The sequence below is a fragment of the Mytilus edulis genome, chromosome 2, assembly GCF_963676685.1.
Source record: "Mytilus edulis chromosome 2, xbMytEdul2.2, whole genome shotgun sequence".
Classification (NCBI taxonomy): Eukaryota; Metazoa; Mollusca; class Bivalvia; order Mytilida; family Mytilidae; genus Mytilus; species Mytilus edulis.
The window spans coordinates 30,512,035-30,539,740 of record NC_092345.1 but is presented as its reverse complement, the minus strand read 5'-3'; the positions used below and the strand labels follow the sequence as shown (position 1 = coordinate 30,539,740).

General features: G+C 32.5%; 1 protein-coding gene across 10 annotated transcripts in view; it reads left to right on the top strand.

The window, feature by feature from the left end:
• LOC139511944 (uncharacterized) overlaps positions 1-27,706 on the top strand; it is a 97,630-nt gene that overhangs the window by 38,789 nt on the left and 31,135 nt on the right. For 3 of the 10 annotated variants that reach the window (XR_011662123.1, XM_071299149.1, XM_071299147.1), the window contains exons 1-9: positions 4,597-4,720; positions 12,004-12,093; positions 19,800-19,943; positions 20,584-20,724; positions 21,811-21,943; positions 23,102-23,172; positions 24,245-24,434; positions 26,068-26,223; positions 27,143-27,232. Coding sequence is in view for 8 of the 10 variants with exons in the window: in XM_071299149.1 (XP_071155250.1) it covers positions 4,686-4,720; positions 12,004-12,093; positions 19,800-19,943; positions 20,584-20,724; positions 21,811-21,943; positions 23,102-23,172; positions 24,245-24,434; positions 26,068-26,223; positions 27,143-27,232 (1,050 nt within the window). In the remaining 2 variants the exon portion in view is untranslated. Of the gene's footprint in view, positions 1-2,844; positions 3,149-4,576; positions 4,721-12,000; positions 12,094-18,008; positions 18,118-19,799; positions 19,944-20,583; positions 20,725-21,810; positions 21,944-23,101; positions 23,173-24,244; positions 24,435-26,067; positions 26,224-27,142; positions 27,233-27,706 lie in introns of those variants that run through there. The other 7 variants (XR_011662122.1, XM_071299148.1, XM_071299145.1 and 4 more) reach the window with 6 other exon arrangements.

Here is a 27,706-nt window from a genome sequence, read left to right as displayed (position 1 = left end):
ATATATTTTTGACAGTGGCTTTTAACCAAGTATATCATACTCCTTCTTATAGCACAACCCATTGCTATCCGTGAGTATCTATATGTTGTAGATCAAATGGTTGTTTTTCTGTTTTAAACATGTTTGCTTTGATTCAGTGACTTATACTTGTAGATTGTTTTGGGAAAAAAGAAATAATTAGAAAAAATGTTTAGGCTCTTGGCTGCAGGCCTCGACAATAACGCTTGTCCGATTGTCCGGTACCAGAGGGAAAAAAGGTCGGACAAGTAAAAGCTGTATCAAGCTTGTCCGTCGGGACAAGTACAATTATTCAGCAGAAAATAAATTTAATCTAACTTTGATGAACAAAGTAATTATAAACAACAAGCAAGAAAACAAATATTAGTTTGACATGTTTCTGCATTCTGTTTATTCAAATGCAAAACCTTTTTTTTCAACATGTTTACTTGTTGCAATCGATAATTTTTAACTGGTTCTTTGTCAGGTACTTTTTACCAGGTAAAAGGTATACTATTCTCAGAAACCAGTCTTACTGATCCGAATCAATGATGCGCTTTGTAGATAAGGTAACTGTACAGGACAGTTCGTCACCTCTACAGGTTTAGCTCCAAGTTTAATAGACAGTTTGGCACCGTAGGAGACATATTTAGTAGACATGATTGATAGACAGTTTGGCATGGCAGGAGACATTTGGGACCAAGACAAATCAGTACCTCATTTTGCTACCTTATTCTGTTCCTTATAACAAATACCATACTGGTAATTTTTTCACAAAATGTTTATTTTTTTTATTTACCATTCACAAAATCATATTTGATTATAAGTAGAAAAAAACAATACTGACAATATGGTGACCTATAGTTGTTAATTTCTGTGTCATTTGGTCTCTTATAGAGAGTTGTCTCATTGGCAATCATACCTTATCTTCTTCTTTTTATTGATTGCATTTCAATAAACTTTTTTCAACTTAAAAAAAACAGGATTATACAAATCCAATGTCATTATGAGTGTACAGGCCTATCAGATGGTGCCTCATGTTTAGAGTCTGATGAGACTGGCATTGATGAAAAACTAGAACCTAAGTCCTGTGACATGACTATGTCTATTGTTTAAATTCGTTTTGTTCCTTTAATCAACAAAAAATATAAAAAGGTTATTTTTAATAGAAATCTTTTGGACAAGTAACAATTTCATTCGGACAAGTAAATTTTGGTATGTACTTGTCCTACAGGACAAGTTGAAAAGAAAGTTATTGTAGAGGCCTGGGCTGTAAAATATTCTCATTGTTTTGTGACAACTATTATATTTTAAATAAAGCAGGTGGAAAGACTAATAATTTGGTGATAGAATTTTGAAGAAGTGTTTAATGAGAAAGCCTATCAGTTTCTTATAGAAATTTAAAAAGGGAACCAGACTGACTGGAGATTTTTTTTGTTTTCTTGATAAATGTAAAATAAATTAAAATATGGATTTTCTTACCATATTTTACATACTTAATGTAAAGATTTGGATTGAAAAGTTTATTTTTCTCTAAAACACTTCTGCATAGAAAAATTTATATAATATGAGATGCAGTGTGGTATAATTAGATAAGGATAAAATTATCACACCAACTGAAGAAACATTAAATTGAAAAGTTTATTTTTCTCTAAAACACTTCTGCATAGGAAAATTTATATAATATGAGACGCAGTGTGATATAATTAGATAAGGATGAAATTATCACACCAATTGAAAAAACATTAAAATGTCTGAACAGCAGCCAATAGAACCTTTTCTGTTCCACCGTTCTTATGAATTATGTTGAAGTTACATATTTATATAGTTCCTTATATAAATGTATGAAAACTGAATCAAGGGAGATTGTTTAAAGTTATGTGATTATTTCCCTTATCTTCCTTTCATTGTTGTAGTAGACATCAAAGTCAGAGCATAGACTTCTAAATAGTATTGGGAACTTTTTAAAATGAACTCTTGCTGCAGATACCTAGTCTTTCTAAATTAATTTATTTAACAAAGAAAATTAAAATAACATGTACAAAAAATTTTGTTTTTAATTTACAAAAAATGGAAAACCAACAAAGCTGAAATTTAAAATGTCATCTTTTGAAAAATACCAATGGCAATTATATTTGAGTAATAGGTCATATTCTTTAAACTTTAAAAATAAGCAGTTTTTGTTGGGTCTTAAATTAAAACTTAAAAAATCACAGTTTATCTAGCTATAAGTTCTTTTGTTTTCAATAAGATATCAGTGAAACACGAAAAACATACATAAACCTTAAACTGTTTTTCTAGAGAGATTTCATTAATTGGAACCATTGATCATTGTTCATTAAACTGGTCCATGATGCTAAGTGCATTGTTTTAATTCATTTATACTTTCCTAATCAGAATCTTGCTTGAACATGCATGAAATATTTGCCACTGGATGGTAAACAACCAACAATCAATCTAGATCAGAATCATTTGAAAAATCTTAAGGTTTCACAAATTGCAGTAAATGATATTTTTTATGTCATCAGAAATCATTTACATTTTTGAAAAATTATCTTTTAAAGATTTTTTCTACTTTCGCTCTAATTTATCTTGGCTTCAGTAAAATTAAAAGTTTTTGTTTTTATGTAATTTTAAGACTATAAAGGAAATATTTAGATTTATTTCATGATTTTAATAAATTAATTACTAAATTATAATCCTGGTACCTTTGATAACTATTTAATTCTTCTTTTGTTGTTTAAACAATTTCAAAATAATTCTTCCAATTTAATTTACAATACATTTAAATTAATTGAGCTGTCAATTAAAATCGTAAAATTAATCAAAAGTTTTAAAATATTTTAGCAATGGAAGCCCCAAAGTTATCATCTGCCCATACAACCTTGTGTTTGAGCAGAAGTTATGATGTTCCAAGAAAATATACAATAGCAGGACTAGAAAATTTATCTCGTTCTTTCCGAGACCAAGGTCACAAGAGGTTTTTAAGACGAGAGTCTAGCAGCGGAGATAGTGACGAGGTGTTTGACCTGTCAGAACAAAGTGATGATAGACATTATCTGGCTTACTTACAAAAACTAGATACAATTGATTCCGCTAGTGACAGCTCACCAACAATCGATCCGGTAGAAAGGAAAGAAGTAGGAAGTTGGTGAGTAGTGATAAGAAATTAATGCACAAACCCAATGGAGTAGGTCCGGTAAGGACCGATTTTGGCCTCAAATTTCAGGTTCATCTGACGAAAGATTTTGACCACTTTTTAAACACTTAAGTGTCTATTTTATTTGAATTAATTATAGTTTATGTGAAAGATTTTAACAGATTGAGTCATTAAAAACGATCCGATTCAAGCTCAAATATGAAAAATCTACATAATATGCCGAAAAATGTCACTTTTCAGATGGTTTTTGGTAAAAATGAAAGTGGCCGCATCCGTGTTCATCCTCAACCTTTATATTTGTTATGTATTATCATAAAATACAACTTACATTTCAGGATGAACACGAACGCGGCCACTTTCGTTTTACACGAAACCGTCTAAAATTTAACTAAAATGCTAGAATTATGAGGATTTCAGTAATTTAGCATGACTTAATGGTGCTAGTACCGGATATATGTGCATTGTATTGTCAAAAACAGCCCATATTTATGTAGCAGAAGCATTCTACTGTCCAATAAATAACTAAAGGTTTACATTTTAACAATTTTGTAAAACTGCTATATTTTGGGGCCAAAAAGGGGTCTTACTGAACCTACTCCTTTCTTTGGTAAATCTTTGGTAACTGATGACTCATTTTGGTGTTTTTGAATTATTCATAAGACTTCATTTGGACCCTTCAGCAAAACAGAGCAGTTACTGTGCTTAAAAACAACCTAAAGTAGTAAAACTGTTCCTACTGTTGACTGTCAATACATACCTGCCAACTAACACTATTTGCCGGGGATTTCCCCCATGGTGACTCCCAAATTGAAATTTTGAAAGAGCAGTTTTGTCCACAATTTTAAACAAAACAATTATTTTTTCAATGCCTATGACTTTTAAAAGTATGAAGAAGCCAAAAAGCTACATTAAAATGTATTTGAAAGCCCCTTGAAGATTTTTTAGGACTATTACAGCCATCTTGCATGCAAAACTCCCATAGGCATTTTGAAAAGTTTTTGGCAGGTATGTCAATAATACAATAAAACAAACTTATTTTTAGGGGATACTTTTTTCAGGTTATGGTCTTTCTAGCCGACTTTGCAATGATTTCATATGGGATTTCCAAGCTTTGTTGAGATATTCTTTTCGGAGAAAATTCTTTTTTGTAATAGTTACAAACATTTAAATTCATGTTAATTTTCTTCTTGCATAAACCTAAAAAATAATGACAGTATTCTCAATTTTAAGTAATACATTACACAAGCTAAAATTCAGAGTAAATGTTTATTTTAAAAGGTTCAAGATTTTGTTATGCAACGGGAAATAACTCTTGATGACTAGAAACATCATTCAATGTACTAAATAAAAGTAAATAATATAAGTTTGCTTGATGAGTAATCAAAATCAATTATATAATGTAACAGATGCCAAATATGAGTCACGATAACAATTTTTACATAAACTATGACATATTATAAACTTAACTTCATAAATTTCGCATTTTTCGTTAGAGAGACTACATATTTCAAATATTGTTAACTGAAACATGGGTCTAGTGAAAGCCAGTGAAGAATATTTCTGGTAAGATATAGAAGGAGAATCATCTTAAAAAGTGTAGAGCAAATATCATTATCTGTTTTGTGCTTGTATCATATTTAAATCACATCAAAGTGGTTCAAACACTGCTCATGAAGGGGCCTATTAGGGAGATATAGAATAAGGATCATTGTAACTGCATAGACAGATGGATTGATGGTTTATGTCCAGTGGCATATATGTCATGCATATCAGGAAAAGAACTTGATGATTTGATATGATGTGTACTCAGCTTTGTACACGAGTGATGCACTGAGCTAGATATTAAGCATACACATCACAAAATATTACTCAAAAGGACACACTCCAAGCCGACCATTCCTTGCTCTTACTCTTTAATGAAACATCTTTGGCAGAGATCTGGTTAATTTCAATTTTCAATTCTTTGGTTTTGGCTGGGAATGAAAATCCTTGACCTCCTTCACTTGAAGTGAGCAAGCTGAGGTAGTAACAATGCATAGAAATGCAAAGTAGTGAGTAAGTTAGCATTAAGATTAAAGTGGATCAGTTTGACCTTCTTTTCATGACATAATAACTTTTGTTAAACTTTACATCAAACGTTTGGTTAGCAGTTTGGGAAAATATATCAGATTGACCTACTTTTAATGCCTCACTTACTTTGGATCTACTTAATGAAGAAAGCAGAATTATTAATAATTTACATGCAGTTTTGCTTCATTAACTAGGTAATAATTAAGTTTTTGTTAGCTCATCTGGCCCAAAGGGGCCATTGTTGGTTAACAAAAATCTTCTCCCACGAACCAAATTTAACCAAACTTGGCCACAATCATCATTAGGGTGTCAAGTTTAAAAATGTGTCCGATGACACAGCCTATCAACAATCATGACTGACATGGCAAAAAATAGACCATAGGGGTGAAATACAGTTTTTGGCTTATATCTCTGAAACTAAAGCATTTAGAGGAAATCTGACATGGGGTTTAAATGTTCATTAGGTTAAGATCAATCTTCACTGAAATTTTCAGACATACTTATATTGAGCAAATGCCTCCAAGACCTGAAGGATTAGTTGGGTTCACAGGAAACCCTGCCAGATATTTTGTTTAAGGGTGTTCCCTAAAATACTTAAAGGCATTCTCTAGAATTATGTACCTGGGTGAAATAAATTTTGGAGAGGAGGGATATTAAATGGTGTTTGCTTGGAAGACTTATGACCACAGGCACTCGTCTCAGAAAAAAAAAATCCTATATACTTTTATATAACATTATATAAAGGTATATAGGGAACAAAAATTCTGAGACGAGTGCCTGTGCTTATGACATTACTGATTGCGATATACTGTAAACAGTAAAAACATCAACAAGAAAGATCGACAAATAAGTCAAACTTTATCAAAATTGATAATTGACTTCCAGTTGTAGTTATTGTCCTTGAAAGTCTTTTTTCTACAATTTGTATTGTAATTTTGTAAACTTTTTTCAAAAATTTTCTGCTTTTGAGTTAAATAATGGACCAAATTAAACCAATCTGGGCATCACCATTCAGAGAATGATAGGTTATGTCAGGCTCTGAATGGTGTATGATCCTGTCCCATGCTTGAGATATGATAGGTTATGTTAGGCTCTGAATGGTGTATGATCCTGTCCCATGCTTGAGATATGATAGGTTATGTCAGGCTCTGAATGGTGTATGATCCTGTCCCATGCTTGAGATATGATAGGTTATGTTAGGCTCTGAATGGTGTATGATCCTGTCCCATGCTTGAGATATGATAGGTTATGTCAAGCTCTGAATGGTGTATGATCCTGTCCCATGCTTGAGATAGGTTATGTCAGGCTCTGAATGGTGTATGATCCTGTCCCATGCTTGAGATATGATAGGTTATGTCAGACTCTGAATGGTGTATGATCCTGTCCCATGCTTGAGATATGATAGGTTATGTCAGGCTGTGAATGGTGTATGATCCTGTCCCTGGTTTGAGATATGATAGGTTATGTCAGGCTCTGAATGGTGTATGATCCTGTCCCATGCTTGAGATATGATAGGTTATGTCAAGCTCTGAATGGTGTATGATCCTGTCCCATGCTTGAGATATGATAGGTTATGTCAAGCTCTGAATGGTGTATGATCCTGTCCCATGCTTGAGATATGATAGGTTATGTCAGGCTCTGAATGGTGTATGATCCTGTCCCATGCTTGAGATGTGATAGGTTATGTGAGGCTCTGAATGGTGTATGATCCTGTCCCATGCTTGAGATATGATAGGTTTTGTCAGGCTCTGAATGGTGTATGATCCTGTCCCATGCTTGAGATATGATAGGTAATGTTAGGCTCTGAATGGTGTATGATCCTGTCCCTGGCTTGAGATATGATAGGTTATGTCAGGCTCTGAATGGTGTATGATCCTGTCCCTGGCTTGAGATATGATAGGTTATGTCAGGCTCTGAATGGTGTATGATCCTGTCCCTGGCTTGAGATATGATAGGTTATGTGAGGCTCTGAATGGTGTATGATCCTGTCCCATGCTTGAGATAGGTTATGTCAGGCTCTGAATGGTGTATGATCCTGTCCCATGCTTGAGATGTGATAGGTTATGTCAGGCTCTGAATGGTGTATGATCCTGTCCCATGCTTGAGATAGGTTATGTCAGGCTCTGAATGGTATATGATCCTGTCCCATGCTTGAGATATGATAGGTTATGTGAGGCTCTGAATGGTGTATGATCCTGTCCCATGCTTGAGATATGATAGGTTATGTCAGGCTCTGAATGGTGTATGATCCTGTCCCATGCTTGATATATGATAGGTTATGTCAGGCTCTGAATGGTGTATGATCCTGTCCCATGCTTGAGATATGATAGGTTATGTTAGGCTCTGAATGGTGTATGATCCTGTCCCATGCTTGAGATGTGATAGGTTCCGTCAGGCTCTGAATGGTGTATGATCCTGTCCCATGCTTGAGATATGATAGGTTATGTCCTGCTCTGAATGGTGTATGATCCTGTCCCTGGCTTGAGATATGATAGGTTATGTCAGGCTCTGAATGGTGTATGATCCTGTCCCATGCTTGAGATATGATAGGTTATGTTAGGCTCTGAATGGTGTATGATCCTGTCCCATGCTTGAGATATGATAGGTTATGTCAGCCTCTGAATGGTGTATGATCCTGTCCCTGGCTTGAGATATGATAGGTTATGTCAGGCTCTGAATAGTTTATGATCCTGTCCCATGCTTGAGATATGATAGGTTATGTCAGGCTCTGAATGGTGTATGATCCTGTCCCATGCTTGAGATATGATAGGTTATGTCAGGCTCTGAATGGTGTATGATCCTGTCCCATGCTTGAGATATGATAGGTTATGTTAGGCTCTGAATGGTGTATGATCCTGTCCCATGCTTGAGATATGATAGGTTATGTCAAGCTCTGAATGGTGTATGATCCTGTCCCATGCTTGAGATATGATAGGTTATGTCAGGCTCTGAATGGTGTATGATCCTGTCCCATGCTTGAGATATGATAGGTTATGTCAGGCTCTGAATGGTGTATGATCCTGTCCCATGCTTGAGATATGATAGGTTATGTCAGGCTCTGAATGGTGTATGATCCTGTCCCATGCTTGAGATATGATAGGTTATGTCAGGCTCTGAATGGTGTATGATCCTGTCCCATGCTTGAGATATGATAGGTTATGTCAGGCTCTGAATGGTGTATGATCCTGTCCCATGCTTGAGATATGATAGGTTATGTCAGGCTCTGAATGGTGTATGATCCTGTCCCATGCTTGAGATATGATAGGTTATGTCAGACTCTGAATGGTGTATGATCCTGACCCATGCTTGAGATATGATAGGTTATGTCAGGCTCTGAATGGTGTATGATCCTGTCCCTGGCTTGAGATATGATTAAATGTAAGTCTAATTTTTTTTTTATTAGAGTGACAATTACTATGTGTTCCATGATCTCCAGAAAGTCTTGATCCATTATAAGATAACTGCCATATTTGGTCAATTTTCTTAACTTAAGGTGGTACCCAACACTTTCACTAAAATTAATTTGGCTCGTTTAATTTCATAAAATTTTGACAATGTATTTACTTTTAACCTTTAACAAAAATATAAAAATTTCAAAAATTTTGAACCAACCGTTTTGTCAGAAAAATTACACTGGTTATATAGCAGTTTGACAAACACCAATTTTGATCATTAAGAAGCTTAATATTCCCTTTACAACACAACGTAATTAAGAAACTTGAAAACTAATAAGCACTGTTAAAGTCGGTGTTCTGTTCGAATTGTGACTGTTAAAGTCGAGTTTGTGAGTCAAACGAACCCCCGTTTGGAAAATCCTGGCTACGGGCCTGGATGTCAACCGTCAATGAACCAACTTGACCATGATAGCTAAATATAGAAACATAAAGGTAAAACACAAGTATTTTTTAAGGCATTGCCTTTATTTGCATAGTTCTTAAATAGTAGTTTTAAGATCCAGTAAAAGTATGTTTTTGCTTTATTTCATATTGAAAATTAGGTAAATGCAATTAAACATTCCTTAAACACAATATTAAAATGGATTGAAATTTCATTTCCTTTACTTAGAAAATTATTTGCTAATAATTATAACATAGAATGTTTTTCTATATTGTTGAAAACTGTAAAAGATAAAGAAAATCTGACAAGACAAAAATGCTCAGAAAGTCATGACCTACATATTTTCTATTTCAACCAAAATGATCAGATGACTTCTTGTTGGGGTTATTGTCCCTATATAATGACAATATTTGACCAAGCTTTTGCATTTCTGCAATTACAAGTATCTGAGGCAAAAATCTTTATAATGATGAGATGTAACTAATGGGCAGTTACATTAAAACAGGCAGACGACTTGTTATTAAAAATATTTTTTGTATATTGTTGAACATTTGAATTTGGGAATCGCCTTTACCCACAAATATTGGCATCCATAGTATTGCATATTTTGCCTGGTGGGCTATTTAGGCTCTTCAGCGCTTCTAGATTCTTTAACCATTATGCAATAGATGTACGGGGAATAAACATTGAAGGTGCAAAAGGGTTTGTTTCTCCTTCACTGAAAGCTAACATTTACCCTTTTGGCTTTTGTTAAGGTATTTCATTTTCAATATATTGACCTTAGGTTCACATGACCTGACTAATATACCTTGCATTTTCATTCTGAATCAGGTCATTTTGACATCTATTGAATATTTTGGATCAAAAGTCTTGATTATATATAAATCTGTTGAACAGTAAACTAAAACCATTCATGACCATGTTTGTGGGTCTGTATAAGATGGTCTTAACTTTGCTTGATTAAGTACTGACATAATGTTAAAGAAGTCGGAGTTTTACGATTAAATCAATGAATAGTTCAAAAACAAAATAAACGGATAAATGAAAATTTTATGTGCAACCTGTGTTTAAAAGTTTGAGCCAGAGGTATGATTGGTATTTACATGTGTTACACACTTTATGTGAAAATAAATTCAACAACTTGTTCAATACTTATTTACATTTTATGAAAATGTCAATTTCCGTGGTGACGTGAAAATGGGACATTTTAAACTATAGATGCATTAAGATAAATTGTTACCGTGTCAAAACAAGCTTTGTTGATTAAAAATATTAATGGAAACTACCAAAATGATTAAAATGTTTAAAAAGTTATAAATTTTGTCAAAGTTTAATGATACAATGGATGTGTGGCCTAAAATTTGCTTTCCGTATGCACTTAATCGTGTTATATATACATTTGTGAAAGGATTTGGATAATGCAAAGAACATTTATAGTTCTGCATAAATATGTAGTTAATAAGTGATTGTGACATAGCTACTACAGTTTGTAGATGACATTTTCATAAAAAAAAAAAAATAATTGAGTTTAAATGAGCCTCGCCAAATGAATATTTTTCTGGATTACTGCAAACTACGCGACCAGATTGATGAAGTCAAAATGTTGATGTAAGTTTAATTTTTGTAACAGATAATTTTACTTTCCAAACTATTTAAAAAATCATCAACATACCGGCATTTTTATTTGAGGAATTACACTATCATTATTGATTATCCTTAATGAGCTTTACATTATTTATGGGGGAGGAGGGGCAACATCATTTATTAAAATGTTATTTTGAAATTCAGAAAAAAAACCCATCTACAGTACCAATACTCTTTAACATAATATTGCAAAATCTTATCCATTGGTATCAATTCATATTTTTTATGCTTTTAAAAAAACATTTCATACTTTTTTAATGCAAAGGTTAATTAATATATAGCAATGAACAGTATGTGTATGTCTGTTCCTACTTCCATCACATATTTGTATCCACTGCTGCTAAACTAAAACCAAATATGTTGTCAATTTGCTCCTCCTTTTTGCATTTTGTCATCTGTAAAATTCTTAGTGTTGTGGGGCCTGATGGTGTGAGTTCGAACCCTGCTCATGTGGGTTCAATAGACTCCAATCTTATCCGACTAAGATTGTCAGTTTTCCTCTCCAAAGTTGGTGGTTTTCTCCAGGAACTTCGGCTTCCTCACCCCATACAAACTGGACGCCACGAAAATGCCCAACAGTGGCCCTTCAAAGTGGCATTAAAACACCAACAACCATTCAATCAATCTTAGTGTTGTAACATTGGTATGACATGGAATTTGTCATATCTGTAGGCTACAGTACATATTTTTATCCATATCTCCTTCCAAATTTCTAATTAGAATTTAATGAATCTCTTTCAAAATTTTTTCCATGCAATGGTGTATGTTGGGCATTGTGCTTTGTGTATTTTTCTTTTCTGTATTCAAATTATCTTTGGGGTTTCTCTCAGAAAATCATGGACTTTGTATGGAAAAAGTATCATTTAGTTGACTTTGCTTGAGACTATTTTTAGATTCATTGATTTAGATTGACATTTCCACGAAGGACAAGTGACTCCTGATTTTTGTTTTTCAAATTAAAGATTTATTTTTCAATCTGGAGTTATATGTTATTTATGATAGTGTACATGCCAAAAACAAGCTTACATGCTGTGGATTCATTTAGTTTCATGGGTATCAATTTTCATGGTTTGAGGAAAACTTTTAAATATTTGATTTTGTGGTTTTGGTAAATGCTGCCTACATTCCTTTAGAAAATAAGTAATTTGTTGAACATATAAATTTGTGGTTCCCCTGTACCCAAGAAATCCACGAAAATTGGTATCCAACGAATATTTAGGAATCCACAGTACATATTATTTGTTATAGTGTATATGACAGAATAGGAGCATACATGTTTTTATTATTTTCAGCAGTTCATTGTCCAGTGATTCAGCCATAGATAGAGGAGATGCAAGCTCAGCAGAATTGGCTGGACGCTTACAGGACCTGGAGAAAGAACTCATGTAAGTTAGATATGTATTAACATGTACAGGCATTTGGTGGCCATGTAAACACTGGGGTTGTAAGTTCGACCCCCGCTCTTGTGGGTGCACTCGACTCCAATCTTAATTGACTAGGATTGTCAGTTTTCCTATCAAAGGTCAGTGGTTTTCTCCTGGCACTCTGGCATCCTCCACCTATAAAAAATGACCGCAACAAAATAGCCCAATTGTGGTGCTTTAAAGTGGCATTAAAACAACAACAATCAATGAATATTAACATGTGGTCACAAGTCACACCTGCAAGCATAGTATTTCACTTGTCAATGATTTTACAAAAGGTCATACAGTCGTAATTCCTCTGGTTTTACTCTGGTTGAATGGTCAATCACTTATATGGCTGTCATTAGGTCAAACATAAGTTGACAAACTTGAGTTTTGAATACTGTCTGAATATTACTGACCAGTCTAGATCCAGGATTGTTTATGGAAGTTATATTTGTCATACAATCAGGATATTTTACCCTTTAATACACTATTTTTAAGTTCAAAATAGATTTCTGTCAATTCAGAATTTTTTGCGTGCATTTGTTATTATTGCTTTTTTTAAACAATTGGAAAAAATGGTACCGGTAAATTGATTTTTGAGATATTGGGAAATGCTGTATAAGAAACATGGTATCATAAATTAAATTCAAAATGTGACCGTTTTAACAAGAAGATAACAAAGTTTTAAATTTAGGATAGCAAATATTCTTCAGAAACGGTTATTAACACAATGTATCCATTAGGAAGCAATATTTTTCCACCATTGCCAGAAAAAACTTTTTCCTGTACATTTGTATTTGGTTTAAATCACTGCAGAAACCATTTGTTTTTTTCTTCTACGTAAATGTTATTTGATATAGCAATGAAAAATATTTCAAGTAAAATGGTTTGATTGTTCAAGTCAATATTTTCATCCTTTATATGAATCTGTTATATCATTACAAATGAAATCAATAACAGCATGAATGATCTAACCATATGTGCTGACTTGTCAGGCATTCAAATAAGGTCAAGTTACACAAAGTAAATGGGTCAGGTCACAGACTTTTATCACATTTTGCATACAACTGCTGTACATTGAATTTAAATAAGAAGATGTGGTATGAGTGCCAATGAGACAAACATGAATTTAGAATAAACAAAACAATGCATTTATCTCCTTTGATTTTTAAAATAGTATTGAGTGAATTCTTTCAAAGTTTGATGATTTGTATAGAATGCATGCAAAATTAATGAAAAACATCCTTAAATTGTCTTCAAATGTTAAAATCTTTGAAAAACCAATTTAAGAAAATCTGTGCACCTGACAGGTGTTGAGAGAGGATCTTTTTAAAGATAATTTTGACATTGTTTTTGGAAAGATTGGAACTTGTTCTAAATCTTTCCTTAGGCACTGGTCTCCCTAGCAACACGACACATTAGCTACTATTACTAAATGTATTCACACTGAAATATAGTTCCCTGATCTCATGTGTGTGCACATAATATACATATGAATTTTTAAAAAATTAGTATATTTTTGGAGCACTTCATTCAAGAATATATGTCATTAAGGTGTGTGGATGGAAAGGCTTTTTTTTAAAACATTTTGATTAGGTAGTTGAGTATTGATACAATCAGAGACATAATATATGTCTTTGATACAAAACTAGATGATTGACAACTGTCATTATCATCATCCATTCAGGGACAAGGTGGACCTTTAATTACAATGCTCCACCTCCTAAACTGTCAATCAAATTGACCACATTACTTATCAACCTCAGTCTTACATAATTATACATCCCAATACACAAATATCAGTGAATATTTGACCTCATAATTGAATACACAAATGTATATATTAGATGTTTGATATATAAGGATGAGAGATTTATCTATTGCCTATTACTTCTTATCTGCATTACATAAAGTGATTCTGTAAATTATGTCTGAAAGATAAATGATTAATTAAGGATTAAAAAGATATTTAAAAAAGATGAAATATAAATATGAATATATAAAAGGTATTCAAGTAAGGCCTATGATTTACTTGATAAATTTCCAATAACCATCTGCAATTATCCTTGTTTTCAAAATTCCAATAGGGAACATACCTTTTATAATTGTATAAATAAACCAATTGTTCAAGACGTTTCGGCCATTGGCCTTCTTCAGTTGTTTATTATTCCTCTAAACTACATGGCTGCCATCTGCAATTAATCAACAATTTATGTTAGTTCATTTAATTCTTTTATCAGTAATTGGCTTGAAACAGTTTTAAAATTTTAAAACTTTTTAATTATAACAAACCATTTTTTATTAGTTTATTCCCCATCAATCATTATGTCTATTTTAGTCATTTGAATTTGTATATTAAGAAGTGAATATATATTTTTGCAATCAAGAAAAAATCCACATTTCAAAAAAATAAGTTTTTTTAATTTGTTTACGATGAAAACGTACATTTTCAATGCCCTGTGCTGAAAAATACTTTATAAATTGATCAAAAGGCACTCTACAAGTTTTAATCTTCGATGTCATATAACCTATGTCTCAACTTACAAAGTGCCCCAAAACAAAATTTTTAGATTATTTTTGTTGACACTTTAAAGTTCTTAGCTGTTGGTCTAGATCTCATGTCTTACAAGGATAGTTGGTATCATTTACTAGAAGAATTTTCAGCAATAGTGCTTTTTAGCTCACCTGGCCTAAAAGGCCATGTGAGCTTTTCTCATCACTTGGCGTCCGTCGTCGTCGTCTGTCGTCGTTAACAATTTTTCAAACATCTTCTCCTCTGAAACTACTGAATGGATTTGAATGACACTTAGCATGATTGTTCCTTAGATTATCCTGCACAAAGTGTGTGCTTCGATTTTTGATCCGTCAAAAAACATGGCCGCCGTTACTTAAAATAGAACATAGGGGTCAAATGCAGTTTTTGGCTTATATCTCAAAAACAAAAGCATTTAGAGCAAATCTGACATGGGGTAAAAATGTTCATTAGGTCAAGATCTATCAGCCCTGAAATTTTCAGATGAATCAAACAAACCATTGTTGGGTTGCTGCCACTTAATTGGTAATTTTGAGGAAATTTTGCAGTTTTTGGTCATTATCTTGAATATTATTATAGATAAAGATAAACTGTAAACAGCAAAAATGATCAGCAAAGTAAGATCTACAAATAAGTTAATATGACCAAAATTGTCAATTGACCCCTTAAGGGGTTATTGTCCTTTAATGACAATTTTTCACAATTTGTTCATCACATTTGCTAACTTTAAAAAATCTTCTCCTCTGAAACTACTGAATGGATTTGGATGAAACTTAGCATGATTGTTCCTTAGATTATCCTGCACAAAGTGTGTGCTTCGATTTTTGATCTGTCAAAAAACATGGCCACTGTTACTTAAAATAGAACATAGGGGTCAAATGCAGTTTTTGGCTTATATCTCAAAAACGAAAGCATTTAGAGCAAATCTGACATGGGGTAAAAATGTTCATTAGGTCAAGATCTATCAGCCCTGAAATTTTCAGATGAATCAAACAAACCATTGTTGGGTTGCTGCCTCTTAATTGGTAATTTTAAGGAAATTTTGCAGTTTTTGGTCATTATCTTGAATATTATTATAGATAAAGATAAACTGTAAACAGCAAAAATGATCAGCAAAGTAAGATCTACAAATAAGTTAATATGACCAAAATTGTCAATTGACCCCTTGAGGGGTTATTGTCCTTTAATGACAATTTTTCACAATTTGTTCATCATATTTGCTAACTTTAAAAAATCTTCTCCTCTAAAACTACTAAACCAAATTCAACCAAACTTCAACTGAATGATCAGTAGGGTGTATAAAATAAAGTTTGTGCTTTATTTTTTATTTCGTCAAAAAACATGGCCGTCATGGCTAAAAATAGAACACAGGGTAACATGCAGTTTTTGGCTTATATCTCAAAAACTCCAGCATTTAGAGCAAATAAGACAAGAAGTTAAAGTATTTATTAGGTCAAGGTCTACCTGTCCTGAAATTTTCAGCCGAATTGGGTAACTGGTTTTTCAGGTATAATGCCCCTGAATTGATGATTTTAAAGAAATTTTGCAGTTTTTGGTTATTATCTTGAATATTATTATAGATACAGATAAACTGTTAGTAGCAAAAATGTTAAGCAAAGTAAGATCTACAAATAAGTCAATTTGACCAAAATTGTCAATTGACCTCTTAAGGAGTTATTGCCCTTTAAAGACTTTTTTCACAATTTGTTCATCATGTTGACTCACTTTAAAAAATCTTCTCCTTTGAAACTGCTGTATCAATTTCAGCCAAACTTAGGCTAAATGAGTTTCAGAGTATCTACTATAAATTTTATATTTCATTTCATTGTATGTCAGAAACATAGCTCCTATGGCTAAAATAGAACATAGGAGAAAATGATTTTTTTTTTGCTTTTGAAGAAAATAGGACGATTCAAAGAACATTTAAATAAATTGAAAAGCCAAAATAATCATTGATGAGAGATTTAACCAAAAAAATTAAGGTGAGCGATTCAGGCTCTTGAGAGCCTCTTGTTTAATGTTCTTTTGTCCCCACCATACCTTAATATGAAATTATTCAAACTACTCTTCCAATATTTCCATGAGTGATTTCCATCACTTTGATTGATACATTTAGTCACATTTTATACAAATGTTGACCCATTTGAAGGAATTTCATTCAATAATGTTTTAGCAAGTTTTATGCATTGCTTGTTTTTTGATAAAGTAGTACTGTGTCTGCTTGCAGTATAAATTTGCTATATAGTGAAATCCTAACCGTGGCAAACACTTTTTATTTCTTGAAACAAAAGATATAAATCCAATTTTGACTCAACATTTATGTTAGACACAATGTGTACTTGGACAACTGCTGTTTTATTTAACCCTTGGACTTTTGACTGGGGTAACAGCTTGGTCTTACGGGCAGGGAAACAGTTGTTGTCCTTGTCCCCTGTTGAGTACTGCATACTGACTGCTAATTCACCTATAGTACTATTAGTTTTATTGTTTAACAGAACAAATTTACATTGATTTCATGTTTTTGTCTCCACAAAACAATTTAGAACCCTACAAAATACATATTTTCCTTTGAGTCTGAATGTGTAAATTTTTATACATGTACTATAAATTTAAAAACCTATGAACTGTTGTAATATGTTGACAAGCCATATATTAAAGCTGATACCCACAAAGAAAAGTACTTGTTTAGTACAGTCTTTCCTTTGGAGCCACAGGTCTGGTGCTTATTTTTTATATTAGTACTTTTGTAAAGACTCTATGAGGGTTGTAATGGGGGTACCTTCATGAAGAATATTGGAAAATATTCTTGCCAAATGAATTTTTGGTTCATGATGGTAAAATTTACACCTTCTTTCACAGACAACAAAAAAATAGACTAATATTGACAAATCACGTTAATTTTTTCCAAAAATAACAGTTATGATAATAATTTGAGAAATTGAGACATCTGATAAATCACAATAAGATTTTAACTAATTTGATGCTAACAGAAGCCGAAAGTGACTGTTTGACTCCTGATGGTAAAGGGAATTCCTACCCTCTTTATAGTTTATAGACTATATTGGCCCTGTAGTAGAAATTCTTCCAGCCAGATATACCTTTTACAAGTACAAAGTTTCATACATGGTTACAGTATACAGTTTCTATTTTTGGGACTTTTAATTTCCTGCTGCGCCAACATGTGGTTGAATTTCCTTTTTTGAATCATTCTATAATTTTGGCTTCCTTTTTAATATGCTGTAGTCTTTCAGCACTCCTGTAAAAATAAGTGCCTAAAGTAAAGCATCAAAAACACGACATTGGCCTTCAAAAAATTAGTCAGTATTCTATGGTAAACCATTTTATTGATTTTTGTAGTATATTTATTACATAGAGTTATGTGTAACATTTGGGGATGGATATAATGGAAACATAAGAATTTGAGATTATTTCATAAAAATGTTGGCTAACTTTGTTGATTCAATAAGGTAAGGAAATTATTTCAACTAAAAAAATGATGGAAGTTCTTTTATATAAATTAATTAATGTTTTAGATATATCTAGAGCGCCATATGGTTCTAGTTCATAAAGGGTTTATAAACCAGGAAGAAAAGACAAATAAGAAAGGGTTTATGAGTGGCAATTTATCTGACTATATATTCATAATTTGCAGAAAGTTATGAAATGAAAAGTAAAAAAATGACACATCTAATGCACTGGATATGCAAGATTTTTCAAAACAATGATTAAATTTCAGTTAGAATAAATAAACACTATAGTTCAAAATTTTATACTGTGCTAAAAAAAAAAGATTTTCCTAGTTACTGGAAATTTGGATATTGGATAATGTTAAAATAACTTAATTCTGTAAGTACTGTGAATTCATGTTTTATCTTTGGATTCTCATTTTTCAAGAATTTGAAACCACCAAACTGTAGCAGAGCTGGGGTAAAGGCCAATAAAAATAAAGGAAATAAATACATGTACAAGCAAAAGTTCATAAAAGAATCATGCTAAATTTGATTCATGGGTGGAAAGCATCATGAAATAAACTTTTTATATCTTATACAAATTTATGATATAAAAGTATATTGAAATTCACTTTTTATAATTTTTCATGTGGACCCTCACCATGTTAGATATAAATCTATAGAATGCATTATAAAACTTCTGTTAAGGGGGATAACTCCAACAATATCTAATAAATGGAATGAAATTCAACAAAATATTATGATTATCAGTGATATATCAAACTCAAGATTTTTATGCCCCACCTACGATAGTAGAGGGGCATTATGTTTTTTGGTCTGTGGGTCCCTCTGTTTGTCTGTCCATCTTTCTGGTCGTCCATCCGTCCGTCTGGTTGTCCGTCCATCTGTCCCGCTTCAGGTTAAAGTTTTTGGTCAAGGTAGTTTTTGATGAAGCTGTAGTCCAATCAACTTGAAACCTAGTACACATGTTCCTTATGATATGATCTTTCTCATTTGAAAGCCAAATTAGACTTTGATCCCAATTTCAGGGTCCACTGAACATAGAAAATGAAAGTGCATGTTTTAGGTTAAAATTTTTAGTCCAGGTAGTTTTTGATGAAGTTGAAATCTAATCAAATTGAAACTTAGTACACATGTTCCCTATGGTATGATCTTTCTAATTTTAATGCCAAGTTAGAGTTTTTACCCAATTTCTCGGTCCATTAAACATGAAAAATGATAGTGCAAGTGGGGCATCCGTGTACTTTGGACACATTCTTATTTACTGCTACATCTCATTTCACAGCTGTTGCCCTTTGATGTAGCTAAGATAACACCCTTTTGTTCAAAAAAACATTGATAATCTAGCTATAATTCTTAGGTGTTACGTAACTTACAGAAGATCGTTATCTCATATATGTCCACTCTAATATTCTGTTTCAAACCAAACTATTATTTTGCTTTTAAAGGTCAAATAATTGGATTACGATCGACCAGACAAGGTCATCAGGTTGGTAACAATGAAAATAGGCATAATTATACATGATTATCAATTGTATTTTTGAATTTTCAAAACTTATTTTTACTAAAAAAATGAAATCATTTTCCATTCTTAAACTAAAATTTCATTTACTAGAGGTATGGAAAGTCATTTGAAATATGGTGAACTTCAGATTTAAATTTTTTTTTTTTAATTTTAGATCAACAAAATGTGAGCTTGCCAAGGTAATGAACAGACAGTCCAGTTACCAAGAGTTACTGGTTCAGAGAGAAGATGCAATTAGATTCTTAGAGGGAAGATTAGATACTTCATCAGTCAGTGAACTTGCTAAGACAGGATCTGGGTAAGATGATGTTTGTTAGGTTTAATTTGATTGATTGGTGTTTAACACCACTTTCAGCACTATTGTGTTATTTTATGGGTGTCAATTTCTCTTGTTGAGGGAAGCCTCACTGGCTCAGTGCCCAGAGAGAATTACTGTCAAATCAGAAATTATTGGGAGGTTTTTATTATTGCGAAAAATGCTACACAGTTGTAAACGCAATAATTTAAACTCGCATTTTGGATTATTTTATATGAATTAAACTGAATTTTTCTCAAAATTGTGAAAATTAAAATTGCATTGAAGTGTAAAATGACAAAATCGCAATAATAAATGCACGCAATAATTTCTGAATTTACAGTTATTGAAATTTCAGTAAGATTATTCTTTAAAATAGAACATAATATGTACGACATTTTCTGTTTGTTTTTTTTAACAAATATTTTTATGATTGTCATAAAAAGGGAGGGGTATGTGCATAGATGAATGGAAAATAAAATGGACATTTCATGATGACAAAAAATAAAATAATAACTTGCACATTTCTTTTTCACCAATTTGCAGAAGCATAGTGCTTCAAGCAAGAGAATAACTCTTTACACCAAGCATGAAAATTATGCTTTATCTCCCATTTTATTTATCTGTTTTTCTTCCTTTACAGCAAGTCATCATCAAAGAATGACAAAGATTTACAAGAAAGATTGAGAGTGCTGCAGAATCAGAATAAATTCCTTAATGAAGAAGTGAAAAAATTAGCCAAATTACGAGAGACAGATCGTAACAGTTTTTATCAACAAGAGGAGTAAGTATGCCTTACAGAGATAAGTTTGACTTTCCTTAATTAGAAAAGATAGTCAACAGAGGGAATGAGAAACTTTTGTTTTTTTTGTTTTTTTTTGTTTTGACACCCCCCTTTTTTGTTATTAAATTGTTAATTTTGAGATAAAATAAACTCAAGTAACATACTGTAAACTAACTTATTCAGTACTCCTTTCTAGTCGACTTATTCTATAAAAATATGTAGTGTTGTTATAAGGGAAAATTCAAGTTTTACATACTTGTAAAAGTTGCATAAATCAGGCACAAAGATAAGTTGATGAATTTACAATTTTTTAACATTTGCTGCTGTATAAGTATTCATTCAGTGTAGTTATATTCTTACTGAGTCAATTATTTCTTCACACTGACTGATTTATTTATTTACACAGAGTTTCTTTATTCATACTGTGTCATCTTGTTCACTATGTAATTTTGATCACACTAAGTCATTTGCGATATACTAAGTCATTTTCAATATACTGTGTCATTTTGTTCACACTATGTAATTTTGATCACACTAAGTCATTTTCAATATACTGTGTCATCTTGTTCACACTATGTAATTTTGATCACACAAAGTCATTTTCAATATACTGTGTCATCTTGTTCACACTATGTAATTTTGATCACACTAAGTCATTTTCAATATACTGTGTCATCTTGTTCACACTATTTAATTTTGATCACACTAATTCATTTTCAATATACTGTGTCATTTTGTTCACACTATGTAATTTTGATCACACTAAGTCATTTTCAATATACTGTGTCATTTTATTTACACAATGTTATTCATTGGCCAATAATCAAGAAATTGTCATAAAGGGAGGGGACTGCGTAAGAGAGGGCCCACTCCAGTTATGCTTCAGTGATTCTCTATATAATCAATAAAATTATTCCCACAGAAAAGGGGGGGGGGGGTGTCAAAACAAAAGATAGATATCAAAACACACACAAAAAAAAATGTTAAAGAAATATTCATGTTGATATTTTGACAATTAATGCAATAGTGAAGAAGATGTTCTCATGTAGGACAATGCTCAATTAGCTTATCTTTGATTCTTTACAGAAAAATAAGGACACTAGAGGCAGAAATAGAGAAATGGAAACTGGATTATGTCCTCCTTATACAGTCAAGTATTAGATTCCCTACAGGGGATAGTGTAGAGGATGCAGAACTCATACTATTTGGAGGAGATAGGGTATATAAATTAAGATGACAGTAATTTTGCCCTGTTTGGCACAACTTTTTTTAATTTTCAGATAATGCTCAACTTTGTAAATTTGTTTACCATTCAACTGTTCTGATTTGAGGGCCACTGATGTGTCTTATTAAGATGAAAATGTGCATTTGATGTACAAAAGTTTAAGCCTGGTATCTTTTTATGAGTTGTTCCCGATGTTTAAATTGCATAAGACCCTATACCTGTTATAATTACTGTTTGATAAAGCTATCTGTGCATTTAGATTTCCCCAACTCCCGAAAGTAGGTTGCCTATTAAGTTTTCTTAATACCAAACTACTACTACAATAAATGTACTTGGAATTTGAAACGATATAAAAGGGTAAAAAAAACAATTTCCTGCATTTCCCTTTAAGGTGGCCTTATTTAGGAACAATTAGTTTAGTTTAAACATATTTATTTATAGTGGATTGGGAAACAAGTTTTACAACTTATATTAATCCCTTTTCACTTTGCGGGTGCGAGTGCTGCCTTGTAGCGGCATTAGCCTACTCTTTTTCAAAATCTACAAGGGTGTCTTTAACGTGCAAGAGATATGGCTCTCTCTTAACACGGGCCAGCCATTTATCGTCCCCGTCCGACGGACTATCATCGTTTCCTCAAGACCATACTCGCAAATGGTGTCAAGGGAGGAACAATTATAGCTTCTTTAAACTTGCCTCCGTTTATAATTAGTACATGAACAACCTTTTTGTGAAACACAGCAGTCTTCACGCTGAGTGGCAGCCCAGGCTAGTAAAATTCGTCGTGAAGACTGACACAGGTCTGCTTCTTTATTGCCATTTTTTCATCTTTGGTCCCAAATAATCATGAGAAATATATAGTAAGATCTATAAACTAATCAATTATTTCAAAGTCACTTCAAGGTCAATAAAGAATTAAAAAATACTCTGATTTATAGCTATGTCATTGACTTTTTATACCATGTGATGTTTTCTTAATTAAATGTATTTTTGGTCCATTTATTGTATCAACTAAGAGGTCAAGGGCATTATAAACCTTTAGAAAGTAATTTTTATTTCAAGATAACTGTAAAGTCTGAAAAACCCTTTCATATAGGTCTTTTTGAACAAAAAAAGTGTCTATAATTAAAGTACCTTTCTCTCTTTTTTTTCAGCACAAAATTAGGATAAAGAGGTTGCTTGAAGAAGCAAGAAGGATTAATCCAGGGCTGCCAACTTATGAAAGGTATAAAACCAAAAGGAGTGAAATTCAGACCTAGATAAAATTGAATTCTTAAAAAAAGAAACATAAACTTTTTTTTTAAATAAGATTTTGCCTTCTTTAACTATTATAATTTGCTTTTTCATACAATTTTGATTAATAATTCAAAATTTATTATAAATCAGTACCCTTTTTTAAGAATTTAGAAATACATTTAATGAGTGTAATTCTGTATGGCTTACAATTTCAGATTTAAAGTAGTTCCATGTGAAGCTGATGTGATATCATAATGTATCCAATAATGGTTTATTTTAATATGACTCACTTTAAATGCATTGAGTCCACATTGTGGTAAAATACAAATATATTGTATGTAAGCTGATGTGTTAGGGCTGTTCCAATCATACTCCCACGTTGTAATCTTTTTATGAAATAGTTTAGTGAGGTCATTCGATGTAAACTGCATCATTTGACGTAATAACATAAGTACAGTAAAATACATGAATGTGAAAGTCCTCAAAAACATGGTAGTAATACACATCCAACCTCCAGCTCCTTCATTGGACAATGACATTTGGTGTAACACACAATTCCCTCTTTTCTGACAAAGTCACACAACGTAATGATGTAACTTCATCCGAAGCTGTCCAAGTCTGTAATTATAAATTATTTAAGCATTTCACAATTTCAGATATCCTTGTCTTTTTTTACCACAATATCAAAAGTGTATACAAAAACAGCAAAGATTTTACTTGACCTAGAGCATTTCAATCCAAAAGAATTACTGCCTTTGTCTTGTTAGAATAGCAATAATTCTTTGGGCTTGAATTATTTCTTAAATTTTGTTTGCTATGTATTTTAGTTTTAAACTAATTTGATGTCAAATAATGTGATTTCACAATATAACTTCATCACAGAATTCAGCTCAATCACCAAATTTTCCCATCACTGAGAAATCTAATATTAGAAATGGCAAAATGATCATAATTAATTCTTAGTCTAGTGTTTGTGGCAGGACACAGTGTCAGTATGTTTCCAATAATTCTTATTTTATGCATCCTAATATATGGTTTAATATTTTTTCTTTTATTTCCAGTTTGAGTAATCAGGAAGTCCATGTAGATAGTTATGGATTCCGACATAAGTTTGAGGACCAGAGCCTACTACTACATTACCTGTGTCAAGAACTGGCCCAACATTATCTGTCTCAGGCTGGAACTTATGAAGAACATCAGAAACGATGGACTCATTTCATGAGACAACATGGCAAATCTATTGCGAGTCATGTAAGATATATATTATCATTATTAACAAGCATCTAAGGCTAAACCAATACTTTAAAGTCAACAGAGATGCAAAATTTCCTGAATTTTTAGCAAATTAATTGAGTATAATGTGCATTCTTCACTGAACTAGTTCACAATTTTGTTTAGGGGCAAGCTGAGGACCACCTTAGGGTGCAGGAATTTCTTGCTGCGTTGAAGACACATTGGTGGCTTTCAGCTTTTGTCTACTATTTGGTCATGTGGTTTTTGTCTCTTTGACATATTCCCCATTTTCATTCTCAATGTTGTTTTGGGGTTTCTGTCGTATTGACATATATACTTTACATCTCCATTTATTAATGTAAAACCTTATTCAATATTGTATATATTTCTGACACTTCTACACTAGTTCTGTGGAAATGTTACATCATCAACAATAAGTGTTATTTAATAGTTAGCTACATCAGCTTGTATTGATTCGGCACTAACCCACAGTGATTCAAAAAGTCATCGTCCTATGAAAGATCTTAGTAACTATATAAGATATTGTAATTTATTTACATCTTGAAGTAGCTTTCAGTATACATCAATCTATTATGCAATGACAAAGAATTACTTTAAGAACTTATAAACTCATAAAAGCCAAGATGTCAATGAAATTAAAAACACATGATGTTGGGCAATGAATGATAGTAATTTTAAGGAAGGGCACAACAGTTATTTGTGTAATTGTTGATTAACATTTAAAACATCCAATGTAAATATGAATGAAAGGATTTGTATATTTGATATCATTTCAACAGCAACCCAACAAGAAATGAACCAAAACAGATCACCAAAGATTACTGCACTTACTTTTTATAAAAATGTGAGATTGTTTATTGCATTTTCAGGAAAATTTGCATATAGATTATGCATCAGATATTAGAATGCAAGCTCTTAGTTTTGCAATAATCACCCTGTCTAAATATTCTCATTAATAAAAACCTCTCAATAATTTCTGAATTTTAAATGTTAGATTGAAGTCTCTTTGATACATTGACTATTTCTAAGTATTTCCTGACATTTTGGTGTCATTGGCTTTCCCTAATGTCGTGTCTATACCAATGGATAGGGGCCTCAATGGTCAAGTGATCTGAGTAGTTCATCTACAGTGATCAGTAGTCTATCAAAACTGAGCTTGTGAGTTCAAACACCACTTAAAGAGGTAGACCTAGGTTAAGGGAAATAACTCTTAAAATCATCAGTACGTTTGTGTCAACCATTTTCAAAAATATATTCTAAGCTTCTAGGTTACATAGCTTATTTTCCATCTGTTTCAGGTAAATGCTTAAAATACATTGATGAACTTGACTTTTACAAACGCATAACTGATTTACAGAGTTATCTCCCTGAACCAAGGTCAAACACCACTTCAGGCACGGTGTGTTTGGTTCCAATTATTTTCCAGGCAAAAAGGTTGATTGTTTTCTCCTTGTACTCCCTCTAATAAAAATTGGAGTTATCTTCCTTTGTCTAGAATAGCTGTTAAATCAACTACAACCACATGCCATATTTAATAATACTTCCCACTGATGAATTGAAGCAATCTTTACTGTCAGTGCTTGAAAGCACTTTGATTTTAGTTTGAAATGGATTTTTTTTTCTTTTTCAGCCAAAAGAGTTAAAACCATTGTGTAGAGGAGGAATCCCAGACAGGTTCAGAAAACAAGTATGGAGACAGCTGGTACACTTCAAATGTAGAGATATCATGGAAGAGAAAGGACCACATTACTTCAGGAATCTGTGTAGTCACTTGCCTGATTCACCTGTAAGTTAATTTAGGAATTTGTATAGTCACTTGCCCGATTCTCCTGTAAGTTACTTCAGGAGTTTCTGTAGTCACTTGTCTGATTCTCCTGTAAGCTACTTCAGGAATTTGTGTAGTCACTTGCCTAATTCTCCTGTAAGTTACTTCAGGAATTTGTGTAGTCACTTGCCTGATTCTCCTGTAAGTTACTTCAGGAACTTGTATAGTCACTTGCCTGATTCTCCTGTTAGTTACTTCAGGAACTTGTATAGTCACTTGCCTGATTCTCCTGTAAGTTGCTTCATGAATTTGTGTAGCCACTTGCCTGATTCTCTTGTAGATTTTTAATTTGACATTCTGCAATGATATTATGAATGAATCTTTGTGACTTTGGGTTACTTTCCCTGAATTATAAAATGTCTCTACAGGTTGAAAGATTTGTTTTTATGTCTTTGTGAAGCCTCTTGCACTATTTCTCTAAAAATAAGTTGTCTGGTGTCGTCTCTAATGTTCTATGTCTGCAGTAATTGATAATTCATAGAATTCTAGTACCTAGTACATATTTCTGTTTGGGTTCTTATTTCAAAAGTGTGGAGCACAGAGGTTTATACTTAGGGGCAATTAGTATAGCAGTTATCCTGTTCACTTTTTGCCAGCTATGAAAAATTCAAGTGACTAGATATAATAGTTACAAAATGTATAAAGTTGATGAACATGTCATATGTGATTAAAATTCAAGTTTAATTTGGAACCCCTTCCCAAAAAAAATTAAAAATAAGGAAACTATAGGTAAAATTACAGGTTTTTTTTTCTTCAAAATATTGTCCTCTAACTCCTAATTCTAGCAGGTATGGATAAGAATCTTCAAATCATTTTGATATAAGCTTACTGATGTTTATCATATGTAACTAGCTTAAACGATAACCTTTTCCATTTCCAGTTGGCCTCTCAGTACAGGAAACAGATATCATTAGATCTGATGAGAACTATGCCAAGTAACATCAAATTCTCTGCTCCAGGCTCAAAAGGAGTAAGTATAATGATTGACCTTTCAACTTTTAATTAGTCATGACTATTCCAGAAAAACTGATCACAACCAAATTCATTTTCTATAATAAACAATAAGTGTATGTGGTCTTGATTGCCAATGATACACCTCTTAACCAGAGACTAAATGACTTTGTGAATGATACACCTCTTAACCAGAGACTAAATGATGTATGTCAATGATACACCTCTTAACCATGAACTAAATGATGTATCTCAATGATACACCTCTTAACCAGAGACTAAATGATGTATCTCAATGATACACCTCTTAACCAGAGACTAAATGACGTATGTCAATGATACACCTCTTAACCAGAGACTAAATGACGTATGTCAATGATACACCTCTTAACCAGAGACTAAATGACGTATGTCAATGATACACCTCTTAACCAGAGACTAAATGATGTATGTCAATGATACACCTCTTAACCAGAGACTAAATGATGTATGT